The 14,882-nt window shown below is 36.8% G+C and overlaps 1 protein-coding gene across 1 annotated transcript; it reads left to right on the top strand.

Annotated features, from left to right (window-relative positions):
- Positions 1 to 1,576: 1,576 nt before the first annotated feature.
- LOC110656412 (U-box domain-containing protein 13) lies at positions 1,577 to 7,134 on the top strand. Its single transcript, XM_021813147.2, has 4 exons — positions 1,577 to 2,058; positions 4,385 to 4,501; positions 4,925 to 5,380; positions 5,670 to 7,134. The coding sequence occupies exons 1-4, from the start codon at positions 1,789 to 1,791 to the stop codon at positions 6,801 to 6,803; spliced, it is 1,977 nt and encodes a 658-aa protein (XP_021668839.2). The 5' UTR covers positions 1,577 to 1,788; the 3' UTR covers positions 6,804 to 7,134.
- Positions 7,135 to 14,882: the final 7,748 nt, after the last annotated feature.

Raw genomic sequence — 14,882 nt, 5'->3', positions numbered from 1 at the left:
GCCATTTGAATATAGGTGTTTTTTTCTATATTTTATTTGTATTTTTATTGATATATGACAACTAATTTAAATGATAATATTAAAAAATCTATTAACCAACTTATTTTAAAATTAAATTATGTATTATCAAATACAAAATTATATACACTACTATTAAAAAATTTATACATTAATATTTGAAATAAAATCATTTTTTCATTTAAATATATTTGAATTTTAATTATTAAATTCTTATATGATACTAAAAAATAATTATCAAAAAATAATATTTTTTAATTTAATTTTCAATTAATTTAAAAAAAAGGTGAGTTATTTTTAAAAAAATTATATTAATATATCTAAATAATTATTTACTGGAAAATTATTTATAAAATTTAAATATTTATTTTAAAAAAATTTCTTATATTTAAAATTTAAGAATAATAATAATAATAATAATAATAATAATAATAATAATAATTTTAAAACCATATGATATATTTTTTTCTACTTTATTTATCGTTTTATTGATATATGAAATAAAATATTTAATATAAACAAATAGAAAATAATCTATTAATCAACTTATTTTAAAATTTAAAATTAAATGATATGTTATTAAATATAAAATTATATCAATTACTACTAAAAAAATTATATGTTAACACTTGAAATAAAATTAACTTTGTATTTAAATATTTTTAAATTTAAATTACTAAAATTTTATCTTATACTAAAAAAAATTATGAAGAAAATATTTAACTAAAATTTCAATTAGATTAGAATGGGTGAATTATTTTAAAAAGTTTTGTTAATATGTATATTTAAATAATTACTTAGTAGAAAATTATTTATAAAAATTTAAACATTTACTTTTTAAAAACGTTTCTTATATTTTAAATTTAATAGTTTTAATAATAATAATTTAATATTGCCACATGATTTTTTTTCTTTGTTTATCCTTTTATTAGTACATGACAACTAATTTTAAAAAAAATATAAAATAATTTATCAATTAACTTATTTCAAAATTTAAAATTAAACGATACATTATTATAAATAAGATTATATGTTAAAAAAATTATATATTAACACTTAAAACAAAATTACAATTAATTAAAACTTTTATCATAATAAAATTTTATATTGTGATTATAAAAATATAAAAAAATATATATTAAATTATATTATTAAAGTAAAATAATAAATATTTCATGTAAAATACGTGTATAACGAATTTTGTCAAACTTTGTGGGGTTTATTGTAAGTTATCCAATTTAAAATAATTATTGATTAAAAAAATAAAATAATTATGTTACATAGCCGCCATTAATTCATTTGATGCGATAGTTGGACTAGGTAGTGGTTTCCAATATTAACGGCCAGGAAGCGTGCATATTCCATAGAAATAGCCGCTTTCCTGAACGGCGTTATTCTAACCGATTCAACAAACCTTCACGATATACTGTAAAAAAAAAAAAAAATGTGAGTCTGGCACGGTGCGCCGCTCCAGCCAAGCCGATTTAACCCAAACCCCACAGTTACCCCAACTCCGGTTTAGCTCACTCTAGCCGCGCCACAAAACACACACACACTCTCTCTCTCTCTCTTTCCTTCTCCTCTCTTTCTCTCTCTCCCTCCCTGGAACTTTCTGTATATAAAGTCTCCTGTGAGACTTGATAGACCACGGCCACTGTTGGCCTGCTAACCTTCTGCAATTTTAGCTCAAGATAGTGACCTTACGGTTGCTAATACTGGTCAATACGTTGCGTACTGCGAGGGAGGGAGATCTAGTTTCGTTTTAGCAGAATGGAGGATGAGAAAGAGGCTTTGGTGCAGAGTTTGATTGATAAGGTGAACCAGATTGGTTCGATCTCTGATTATAAGTGTACGGTGAAGAAGCAGTATTGCAATTTAGCTAGGAGATTGAAGCTGTTGACGCCATTGTTCGAGGAGATTAGAGAGAGTAAGGAGCCGATTCCTGAAGAGACTGCGAAAGCTTTAGATTTGTTAAAACAAGCTCTGGATTCGGCTAATGAGTTGCTTAGATTTGGCAGCGAAGGCAGTAAGATTTACCTGGTGTGTATGTGTTTGCAATTTTGTGATTTTTTTTTTGGGGTACTTTTTGGTTGGTTCAGTTTTGATTTGGATCGACTTGGTTGCTTCTAAACTAGAGGAAAGCGGTATCAACTACAAAAGTTAGTGACAATAACAATTTTTTTTTGAAGATTTGAATAATTTAATTTTGTGTAATTATGGTTTTCTTTCTTTTGGATTTTTGGACAAGTTAAAGAGTAAACTCAATTTGGTGATGCAGTTGTGCCTGAGTTCAAAATTGATAAAATCACAAGATTTGAGTTCTTCCCACTATATTTTTTCTTAGTTATCAAGATGCAGCATAGGTGGCAATTCGTTCAAAATTTAGAAGCTGATTTGGTTCTTATTTCTAAAATAGTTTTCTTTCTATTTTCTTTGACAAATTTTAAATCAAATGCAGCAACATTTTGCCACTGAGATTGTCAATCCCTCCTGTTCAACAATTTCTTTAGCTTCTTTCTTAATCGTATAGTAGATAAGACATCAGGAAGCCTGAACTAGATTCAATCACTTGCATGTCCCAATCAATGTATTTTTCTTTGATATAGATAGAATGTTTATGTTTTTTGGATTTTTTTAGTGTACCTTTCCTGTGTGAATCTTGGAATTAGATTCCTCCCTTGATATGTCTTTATTAATGATCCATTTTGTTTCCATTAGCGTTGCCCATCTTGATTTCATCGAAAATTGTTATTTGGGAATGACCTTATCCCTTTTTATGTTTCATACAATCTCTCTGTGCTTCTATAGCTTTACTTATGGCTTGATGGACATTAACTTCATTCATCGTAATATTACGGGGGGTGGGGGTGCAAGGTTACGATTTGATACTTGACCTACGGTCCAGATTGCATTTTTTGTTATCCTGTTACAAGCAGAAAGATCATATCAAATTTAATGTTTGATTAATCGTGGATTCTGAGATATTGCCACATTGTATTTGGTAACGATGGGTAGATTCCTTCTTCTTCTGATTGGTGGAGATGCTATTCATGTAATGTCATTTTCTTTTATGAGGTTCATTCTAGGAGTTTTAGATGTTTGGTCTAGGGCTCTCAATCACCTATCTAAAATTTGATATTCTTTCCTTTATTGCTGGGGTTGATTTAAAACTTGTCTTCCATCTATCGTCAAGTGCTGTTACTTACATGTTTTGGGATCAAGGGTCCACTTGAAATTACTTTGAACCATGGTGAGATGACTTGTGCTCTGGGAACCAGGGCTTTAATATGGGAAAGGATAATTATCATATGGAAGTGAGGATAAGGGATTTTTCGTGGTTCAGACCTCTCCTCCCTTTCTCTCCTCTTTTTTCTCTCTTCCATATTCATTTATTTATTCACAGTATTACTATGGACTAAAAATATTCTAAGAGTTTTGAATGCAAGTACATCTTTGTTAGGATGTATTTGAATGTAATAGGAATTTCTGCAAAATCTTTATAAGCTACTGGTCGAGCTAGTATATTTACTTTCTTTCCGGGTGAGTGTAAGCTTCTTCATTAAGCCTTCGAGAAGAGACAGCTCACTTGAACCTGGGTAGCTGCTGACCCGATCACTCTATTAGAACTTCTTCTTAAAATATCTATTTCTTTTAGTGACGAGCAACTCTCGTATTCTGTAACAAAGCAATGGATTAAAAATTCATTACATTGATTACATTCAATAACATTATTCCAAGGATGTGCTAAGTGGATTATGATGGTGTTTGGATAGGCATTTCCATTCTCACTCTGAACAAGTTAACACTTTCTTTAATAATGTATATATCAATTGATGATTTCATGCATTCCCTATTTTGGCGTTGTGTAGTGTTTCTGCATTAGAAATTCTACTTTCCTTTTTTTTTTCCTGGTGTAGAAGTTCTCACTCTGAATAAGTTGACGAGACTCTGAATAAGTTGAAGTGACACTAAATATTCTGCAAAAAGTTGTTCCAAGATATTTTTAACAGATATTGCTCTGGCTGTACCTGGTTTTTAGCTTCGGATATTGTGATTTTTGTGACAGATGCACATGCATCTGCATATGTGTCCGCTTTCTCTAATAATGCATATATCAATTGATGATCACTGCTCTTCCATGCATTGCCTATTTTGGCATTATTGAGTGTTTCTGAATTGGAAATTTTACTTTCCTTTTCGTTTCCTAGTGTTGAAGTTGTATAGCAACTTAATGTGTTAATTTGGAAAAAATAATATTTGCTTTTTGAAGCAATTAAGTATTTCAAAAATACTAATTAATTGATATCGTGGTCTTTTGGGTTCCTTGTTTTTTTGTTAGAAGTTAGCATTTCCATTCTGCTTGCAGGTCTTGGAGAGGGAGCAAATTATGAATAAGTATCATGAGGTGACAACTAAGTTCGAACAAGCTCTAAGTGGAATTTCCTATGAAAACCTGGACATATCAGATGAAGTTAAGGAACAGGTAGAAGATCAGTGGACAATTGTGTTTTGTTGTTATGTGGAGATGGAATAAGAATCTAACAAGCTCTCATTCTGTCCTCATTTTAATCTATTTTGTGGCACATGATGCTGAGATGATCACTTCGGCATATAATTATCTATTGTATCTCCAATGTGAGCTTGGTTAGGCACCAGGGTCATTCTTTTTTTACAATGCGATGGTAATCAATAAAAAACTAGGACAGGAGATACTTCAAAACTAGCTTTGGTCTCTTTCTATTATGTCCTTCAACAGTCCAGAAAAAATAATTAAAGCAAAAAAATAAAATAAAGAGAACTTTGGTTCAACAAGAATATTAGTGGCCTAAAACACAGCTCTTTCTATTATATTGATTTATGTAATTGATTTTTTTTTTAATTTTTTTTTTTTTATAACTGTGTTCAGGTTGAGCTTGTCCATGCTCAGTTCAGAAGAGCAAAAGGGAGGGTCGATCCTCCTGATGTTGAGCTGTTGGAAGATCTCTTATCCCTTTACAACAAGAGCAAAGATGCAGCAGTAGATCCAGCTGTCCTAAGAAGATCATCTGAGAAGTTGCAATTGAAAGGGATAGCTGACCTCACACAAGAGTCATTAGCCTTGCATGAAATGGTTGCCGCCACTGGTGGTGATACTGGTGAGAACATTGAAAAAATGTCGATGCTATTAAAGAAAATTAAAGACTTTGTGCAAACAGAAAACCCCAACATGGATGCTTCTGCAATAGAAAAAAATCATCATCCAGATGGCAGTGGACAAGCTTCCATCAATGGGAATAAGAGGGCCACAGTTATACCAGATGACTTCCGCTGCCCAATATCCCTGGAAATGATGAAAGATCCTGTTATTGTTTCAACAGGGCAGGTATATTCATGCTGGATTCCTGTCCTATAATAGAAAGACAATGGTCATTTTCCAATCTGCTAGTTGATTACATCATAACCACAGAATGTTCTGAAGATGGTTCTTGTCATCAGAGAACTATTTTAGATTCTTTAGAGATGAGAGTAAACACCTAATGGGTTGACTTTTAATTTTATTGGCATCTTGCTAGAACTCTTCCCTGCAGATGTGCCTTGTCTAAGCAGTCTTGGGACTTGGTATGTCTTTCTCCCTCTGTCTATTTAACAAGTTTCATTTGTCCTTTTCGTAGACATATGAGCGTTCCTGCATTGGGAAGTGGCTGGAAGCAGGACATTGCACATGTCCAAAGACGCAACAGTCCCTCAACAGTACTGTCATCACACCCAATTATGTACTGCGCAGCCTCATAGCCCAGTGGTGTGAAGCAAATGGTGTTGAACCCCCAAAACTACCTAGCAGCAACAAAATCACATCTGCCTGCTCATCTGCTGAGTTTGCAAAGATTGAAATTCTTCTTCACAGACTCAGATCTGATAGCCCTGAAGACCAGCGATGTGCTGCAGGTGAGATCCGCCTTCTTGCCAAGCGGAATGCAGATAATCGTGTGGCTATTGCTGAAGCTGGCGCAATCCCTCTCCTTGTGGGCCTCCTCTCAACACCCGACACTCGCACCCAAGAGCATGCTGTCACTGCACTTCTTAACCTTTCCATATGTGAAGATAACAAAGGAAACATCATGTCATCTGGGGCAGTTCCTGGTATAGTGCGTGTGCTCAAGAAGGGCAGCATGGAAGCTCGGGAAAATGCAGCAGCTACCCTTTTCAGTCTTTCAGTTGTGGATGAAAATAAAGTTATAATAGGTTCTTCAGGGGCCATCCCACCACTTGCGACACTTCTAAGTGAGGGTACACAAAGGGGGAAAAAAGATGCTGCAACTGCACTTTTCAACTTGTGCATCTATCAGGGGAACAAGGGAAAGGCAGTGAGGGCTGGAGTTGTGCCCACACTAATGCGTCTGCTGACAGAACCTGGAGGTGGAATGGTGGATGAAGCGCTTGCCATTTTAGCGATTCTAGCTAGCCACCTTGAAGGGAAGGCAGCCATTGGATCTGCAGAGGCAGTGCCAGTTTTGGTGGAAGTTATCAGAAATGGATCCCCAAGGAACAGAGAGAATGCAGCTGCAGTTTTGGTGCACCTTTGTGCTGGAGACCATAAACATTTGGCAGAAGCACAAGAGCTTGGAGTAATGGGGCCTCTAGTCGATTTGGCTCAAAATGGCACAGACCGGGGAAAGAGGAAGGCTCAACAATTGATTGAGCGTATGAGCAGGTTTGTTGAGCAGCAAAATCAGGATCAGGCACAAACTGAAGCTCAGACGCAACTACCCCAGCCATCCTTCATGTCAAATTCTGCTGATAGCTGACATTTTTTGTTCACCATTTTCAAGATTTTTTTTTTTTGGAGATGCAACCTTGGTTTAGAAGTGAAGGTGGAAGATCACCTGCCCAGCTTGTAAGTTATTCATTTGTTAATGTTGGACGAGGACTGCACTTAAAAGAGATTATCCAGAGATCCATCTAAGGGGAAAAAAAGAGAAAAGGAAACAGAAATACCATGCGACAATGTATGTGAATTGTACCATTTTAACGTGTAATCATCCTCAGTTTTTGCTGAAGAGATGTGTCCCGCATTCAAAGTGAAACCATGTAATTGATCAATGATGGAAATGGAGAAATCAGAAGAACATGAAACCATCTGTTGTCTCTGAATTGTTTAAAGAGCACATATTAATATAATTATTTATCTGCTTATTGAGGATGTTCAATTTAATATATTTTTAATCATTTTTGTTTAAATTAATTCAGAAATTTCAATTTAATTCAAGTGTAATATGCAAGGTTGGATGGTAACTGCAGATTGGTTCCATTGGCTTTTGAAGTTAAATTTCAACAAGAAGAAAAAGCTTGGGGATAATTCAAATGGACGAAGTTTGCAATTTAATTCAAGATTTTGGCGCCAGTAAGTTAAGCATTGAAGTAAGAAACCCCAGTTTCCCCTTTTCTTTGAAGAAACTTGGCTGTATTTTTCTTCTAAAATGATTGCAATTGTATGAGCATTAGGGCTGTGACGGTTATTGGGGTTTTAAGCGTAATTGAATTGAATAATTGAAACCAAATTTAAAATAAAAATAAAAATTAAAATTAAAATAGAACTGAATCATATCAAAATTACTCAAAGTCAAACAGAAGTCTTTACCAAAATTTTGTGTCAAGTTTTAATCATAAAAATCAAAGAACATAAAGTTTAGTTATTGTTAGAAAGAAGCATAACAGAACCGAAATCCAACACCTTAATGAGCAACACTTTTTTTAACCTTTTGAACACTATTGCTTCCTCAAGCTAATAACGCTACTTTTAGTTTCAACCAAAGGGTCACTTCAACTCAAAACTTGTCATCAATAATAATAATAATAATAATAATAATAAATAAAATTTTTATAAGCTTTTTCAATTTTAACTAAAAATTTTTAATTTTAATAATTTAATTTTAAATTTTGATATTAGTTTTAGTTTTGGTAATTATCTTAATTCGACTATTGAATCAATGAAAATAATTTAAATATTTTTCTATATTATTAATATTAGTCAATTTTTTTATTTTTAATATTAATTTGAGTTATTCTCAAATTGAAAAAATATTATTTTAATTAATTTTTTTATTATTTTAAAAATTATAGTTACATTTATTTTGATTATACTATTTGTTCATATTTTATGTTTAAATATTTGATTCTTTTTATTTTTTTGGCATTCAATTTAAAATAAAATGATGAGAAAGATGTGAGTAGAAAGTGTGACGCCCCTTACTCGTTTACTGTGTAGCCGAGCAAGAAGTGCCACATTCGATGCCGAAGCACCCTATCTTGTTTTATCATATCTATTGTAAACTTTTGATATCATTTAAAACATATATTCTATGTGTAGATTTTTATATATATATATATATATATATCTTATATCTATGGAGACTCGGACAGAATCTCCCCTGTTTTGTTAGCATCTGGCGGGTTTTCACTAATCACCTGTTAACATTTCCATATTCATTTTATACATTTCCATATCATATTCTTTTTTATCATATCATTCACAACTATTTATGAGATCTCAAAATGAAGTATCATTTATTGTATTCATATAGAAATTCATAGATAATAAATTACAAGTTTTCATTTTAATCTCAAAGTTTAATTATAAGTTCAAAATAAAATACATCATAACTAGACATAATGAACCAAAATACTAGTCTATACATGGACCCTATTGTCGCAAGGTGTTTTGCGTTCGCCTGGACGAACACTCACCGAAGTAGGAAAAGTGAGGAGTTGCCACTTTAATTTTGAGGGAAATTAAAGAAAACCATTTGTGAAAGTAAATTAAAATGAAACCACTTCAAAAACAGAGATTCTAGGTTCGGAGTCCGTAAACGGGCGGGGAAGGTGTCAGGCACCCCACCTCGTCCCTCAACGAGGGTAAGCAGATTTAACTTCACGTTCTTTATAGTTATGAGGGTTTGACTGGAAATGTTAATCATTTTGATAAAAGGAATATTTGATTTTTCACTAATCCGGATTACCCAGATACATAAGTAAATGAGACAACCTTAGTGAGTTGCTATTGCGTATTTGTTTTATTTTAGTGGGATCATCTTACGTATTTGTTAAAATTTAATTTGGAAATCGGATAAGAACTCTCCTCCGATCTCTTTAAAATATTTGTTAAAATTTTTAAGTGAGAACCGGATAAGAACTCTCATCCGATCTCTTTTTAAATATTTGTTAAAATTTTTAAGTGAGAACCGGATAAGAACTCTCCTCCGATCTCCTTTTAAATGTTTATTAAAATTTCTAAGTGAGAACCGGATAAGAAATCTCCTCTGATCTCTTTTTAAATATTTATTAAAATTTTTAAGTGAGAACCGGATAAGAACTCTCCTCCGATCTCCTTTTAAATATTTGTTAAAATTTTTAAGTGAGAATCGGATAAGAACTCTCCTTCGATCTCCTTTTAAATATTTGTTAAAATTTTTAAGTGAGAACCGGATAAGAACTCTCCTCCGATCTCCTTTTTAAATATTTATTAAAACTTTAGATTGAGAATCGGATAAGAACTCTCCTCCGATCTCTTTTATTTTAATAGGGATCGGATAAGGGCTTTTCCGATCTCTCGAAACTTGATTACAGCTACCCGTCACGAAATCCTAGAACTAAGGGTTTTGGCATTTAAAGATGCAGGGGGCTCGGAATAAGGTTTCTTTTAACTCATTGGTACCTTGTAACTAGTCAGGAGATACCAAACCGAATTTTCCGACCTTCCTATGTGGTCGCCTTACCAGTACCTTTTGATACCCGATCCATCCCATTTATCTATCTTAAGGTTCGGTTTTACTCTACCTTGTGTCATCTTACTCAATTGTCTTTTGCATTATTCTAGTGATTCGGCCTTACTATTTTCCCGACTTATTATTTAGACCTTTCATTATTTTAAAGAGACCCTTAAGATACAGTTACCTACATTTTATCCGACCACTTATATGCTACTCGGGACTAGAAGACTTACATTCAGGAATAACAAAGATTAACAAAAAGAATGGACTGGTCAACACGGAAGTAAACTCGAGAATGACCTTCTTCATGTTCTTTAGTGCAATATAAACTTGGAGAAAATTATATATATATATATGTAAAGAATAAAGGAAATACGTAAAATAAGAACGAGCACTTAAAAAAAAGCGATATGAGCACTCACCTGTGGGGAGTTGGATCTATTGAACTAACTATGGGCTCACAGAACGTAATGGGGGCCGCGGGCTGGTAACCTGAAGACTAAGGTTTGCCTTGAAATGAAGAATACCTTGTTAAAATGCAGTCCGATCAATATTATAACCAAGTATGAATGAAGTTAAGCTTGAACAACGGAAGTGGGAATAAAGATAACAAAGACAGAAAGTGAGAGTGTCACAGGATAATGAACAAACTGAAAATGGAGAGTTTCAGTGTTCAGAAATCCTTTGCAAGAAAATTCTTCAGAAAACTAGTTTCAAAAGTTTTTCTTATGAAAGCTTCAAAAATAGCAGAGTAACGAGCTGAATTAAGTTTCAGAGTCCTTCCGCTATATTCACTATTTGTCCTTCTCTTGAACAGTTTTTCATGCAGGTATTTATAGGAACCGGGTGCTCCCCATGGAGGGTCAGGATCTGTTTTAAGGGAGATGGAGAGTTAAGATTTTGAAGGACATGATCTAAGGGCTCGGGAATTAAAGAGAATCAGAACGGACGACTGTGATCCCTTCCGAAGTATTTGTCCTTTTCTCTCTTCTAATCTGACGGCCCAAAATTTCTTATCAAGAGCGATCTGAGGGCTAGGAGTGAAAGGCGCTGATCTTGTCGTTTTCTTCTTCGATCCGAGGGCTCCGAGCTCGTCCTTACAAGTAAGATCAACGGTGGAGATTAGGATGTACGGCGCTGTCCTGACGTACTCTGGCACATGTCAGTAATGCGGGTGATTCTGGAGCGTGTGGTGGAGATTTTGTTTGCGACGCTTTAACTACCTCGGCCCTGATTATGACGATAATCAGCAGGAGCTGTCTTATTCTTTTTGCTATCCGACCTCTTTTTTTTCCGATCTTCCTAACATGCTCTTTTCCGATCTTTAATGCCGGTCTCCCTTCTACCGATCTTTACCACACCGGTCTTCCTTTTATCGGGTTCGGTCCAGTCAATGCATTTATTTCCCTCAATTCTCGAGGTGTCCGCTTCGTTTTCTGCTTGTAATAAATGCTCAAATTTTCCTCTATATACCTTCAACCAGGAAGCCCTACCTCATTTGACTTTCTCCCCTATTCTCTTCATTTTTCTTGTTTTAGCTGCTCCGGTAACAATCCCGGACAAGATGACCGCTTTTAATCTTTTTTCGATTGCCCTCTTTGTTCCTTGCCTGAAAATTTACGATCCCGGTGATCGAAAAATCATGATGACCTTATCTGATGACAGTGAGAGAACTGGACTAATTAACCGATCTGGATCGAGGACCTCGATCATGCCGATCTCGAATCGTTCGCCCGATATAATCGACGAACTGATTTCGGGCGAGAAGACTGCTAATATTCCCCTCAACACCGGTGACTGCTCTTTGGTGTTCATCTGGCTCCTCTCCACACTGGGTGTTCCGACAGCGGCTCGGTTTTGAGCGGTAACTTTGATGACGACCTCTCTCATTCTCATGAGAGTCATAGTCCCCCCAGCCGGTCTCCTGGTTAAACACATCTTTTGACTCAGCTATGAGACTAGGCTTTGACATAGGCCTTTTAGATAGGATGTTCCATCGATCTCTAAAGATCGCCCTTATGATGTAATTAGACCTTTAATGTAATCCGATCTTTAGAGATCGCCTAAATGATGTAATTAGACCTTTAATGTAATCCGATCTCCAGAGATCGCCCAAATGATGTAATTTGACCTTTTGGAAATAAAATTTATTTTGCCAATTATCACTTTATTATTATTGATTATTCTCTAATCTCTGGTGTGTTTATCCGATCTGGTTTCCAACTGAACAGCCCTCATCCGATCCGTACTTCTAAACATTTGCCTTAATTAGCCGATCCCTAACTAGTCGGTCTCTCCTTATGGAATTTTGGAATATTTGTGAGACGTGTCAGAACAGCTGGCAGGTCCCGCTATCCGATGCACTACCTAGAACATCGTGAGCATTAAATGCTCGGACGAGTATAAATAGGGGTGGGGTTAGCCAGTTGCTCCCTTATGTCATTTTTAGTCTCTCGCGAACAACTTCAAAATTCTCTCGTTTTCTCAAGTTCCTCCGACACTGATCAAGCTCCGGTAAGGGTTTTGATCCTTCTTTTAGTTTAAATTCTTTATTTCCTTTGAAAATGAGCGGCGCCGAGGGTCAGAGAGCGACGAGCCCTCCTTCCCTTCAGTTCTTGTGGTCTTCTGATGAAGTAGAGGTGGTCGGGCCAAGCATGCGATCTGAACTTCCTAGGGTCTCTGCTTCAGCTCAGGGGTAAGCAGCACCATCAAGGCATGTACCTTCTTCAGGGAGGGAAAATCTTCCCATGGACGAATTGCCATCGGTCCTTCAAGAAACTGATCTGCAGTCGTTCAGCCAGGAGTATAACATTCGGCTTGATTCATTTGAACTGATTAGGTGTCACGGCGATCTTCGTGCCGATCACTTCTTTGAGGGGGACGATATGATCATGGTCTACGAAGAGCAATTAAAAGCCAGTCTACGGTTCCCTTTGGACGACTTCTTCAAGGAAGTTTTAAAATATCACTAAGTGTGCATCGCACAAGTTCACCCAAACTTGTGGCGGATCTTAGTAGCCTTCCGAGGCCTATGCCGAGCTAAGGGGCTCCGACCTACAGCTAAGGTGTTCACTGAACTGCACAGGCTAACTCGTCGAAAGGACGACGAGTATTGGTTCTTCCAAGCGAAACCCCATTGTGGGCTTTTTACCGACCTGCCTTCCTCCCTGAAAAATTGGAAGAACCTCTTCTTTATCTTGAAGAGCAAAATTCTGAATGGTTTTGAGGGCTTCCCTCGGAGCTGGCTGTATCAGGGTCCCTTGCTTACGAAGCACATCGCCCTAAATAGGGAAGAGGGTGCAATGGTGATGGAGTTGAAGGAACAGGCGTCCAGAGAGAAGTTCTCTTGCTTGGATGTAGTGACGGCTGAGCTGCACCATTGGACTATGCAGCTGGTCACCGGCCAAGATCCCGGGCTTCAGCTCTCTGATCTCGGCATCAGTATTTTCTATATCTCACATCTTCGGACCTTAGCGATCTCACTGACCTCTTCCTTGTGCAGGTATGGCGAGCGGCGAAGCTTCCAAGGAGAGCTGGAAACGAAAGAGAGAGATCTCCCGGAAAGTGCGGGAAATGAAGCAGTCCGAGCTGCTCCAGACTCCCAGTCATGAACTCGGGAAAATTCATGGGGGCTCATCTCAACTTTCGGGACAGCCGATCCCCGAGGTAGAAGTGATCCGGTCTCCTCCTCGCCAAGAAGAGCCACCTCCGCCTCCTCCAGTCGCTTCGAGTGCGGAAGGGGGTCCTTCCCAACCTACCTCAAGGACTCTCTCCCGCGGTGCCCAAGTGCTGATCCATTCCTTGGAGAAGAACCGGACTGTTCGGGAGAATCCGGGTTTGGCTAAGGTCCTGGGGGCTTCTATCTGCCTTCGGGAGGATCGGGACAGGCTGTCCTCAGACAACCTTGATGACATTCTGACCCGATCTATGAGCTTGAACGTGGAGTGCTTGGTGAACCAACATATTGTCCGGGAAAAGGCTCACCGCCTGGGTATGGAGGTCGAGAAGATGGGTCATGAAGTGGCTTCCCTCCGATCCCAACTCTCATCCGCTCAGAACTACATATCTGAAATTGAGGGGCGGATGAAGTTTTACGAGGATCAGCTGGCCGAGCAAGCTCATGTTCTGGCCGAGCGAACTCGTGTCCTTGAAGAAGTTCAAGCGCTCCGGGCCTATGAAGTTGCTCACCTCACTGAGGAACTTAAAGCGAAGGAAGAAGAGATGGTGACAAGAGAGGCCGGCGCCTATGTGAATGCCCACAGGGATCTCTTGGCCGAGCTCAGGAAGCGATATCCCGAGGAGGACTTCACTTGGATAGTAAATCTGGCTCCCCAGGACGAGGGTGAGGATAGCGAAGAGGAGGCTAAGGGTGAGAGAGGAGATGAACAAAATGTAGATCAGGCTGGGGGTGATCCTCCAGCCGAATGACTTGTACAAACTTTAATATGAAATGAAACTCGCTTTTGTTCAGTGAATGGATGTGATCGGAAAATATCTAAATTACTTAAGCACTTGATTGTCTGAGCATATTAAAACAACTAAAGTTGATTATTAATCTAAGTGTATGAGGTCGGAAAATACCATAAGCATGAGATCGGCAGGGAACCAACGCTAAACAGGACTTAATTTAAAATTGGAAATTTGGCTTGAGTACTTAAGATTGGGATCGCCATTAAATCGGATTGGAACCTTAACTTGATTATTCCTAAACTTTTAAAATGAAGATCTAGTCTTTGGTTGATTTAAATCGAGAGAGATCGGGAATGTAATTGACCATTCAGGATATTTGACAATTGGTTTGAGAGATCGGCAAGGCTTTAAATGACATGGGGACTTAGTATTGGTTTGATTCCTTTAGAGGAGAGGTCGGAAATGTGATTGTTTGTTTAAGAGAGATCGAAAATGTGATTGGCTGGCAAAGGGAGACTTAGTGCTGGGGATCAGTTTTGAACTTTATTGATTTTGGGGATCGGCCAAAATATGGTGTCGACAGCTGCCCCTCTTTACATAATTTCTATTAAAGGGAAAAAATTTTCCTGTGTAGGAATTATATAAAGATTCAGACCCATATTTTGGGCGGTTAGGAGTTCAAGGTTAGGAAGCTAAAGCCTACTTAAA

This window comes from Hevea brasiliensis, chromosome 1 (assembly GCF_030052815.1).
Source record: "Hevea brasiliensis isolate MT/VB/25A 57/8 chromosome 1, ASM3005281v1, whole genome shotgun sequence".
Classification (NCBI taxonomy): domain Eukaryota; kingdom Viridiplantae; phylum Streptophyta; class Magnoliopsida; order Malpighiales; family Euphorbiaceae; genus Hevea; species Hevea brasiliensis.
Note: the sequence above shows the minus strand (reverse complement) of the source record. Positions and strands in the feature narration are given on the sequence as shown.

Bases quoted from the DNA above. Each gene is read 5' to 3' on its own strand.
- LOC110656412 (XM_021813147.2), top strand. From the start codon at position 1,789: ATGGAGGATGAGAAAGAGGCTTTGGTGCAGAGTTTGATTGATAAGGTG. The intron at 4,502-4,924 runs GTAGAAGATCAG...AACTGTGTTCAG, and splicing joins CAGATGAAGTTAAGGAACAG to GTTGAGCTTGTCCATGCTCA. The intron at 5,381-5,669 runs GTATATTCATGC...TCCTTTTCGTAG, and splicing joins TTATTGTTTCAACAGGGCAG to ACATATGAGCGTTCCTGCAT.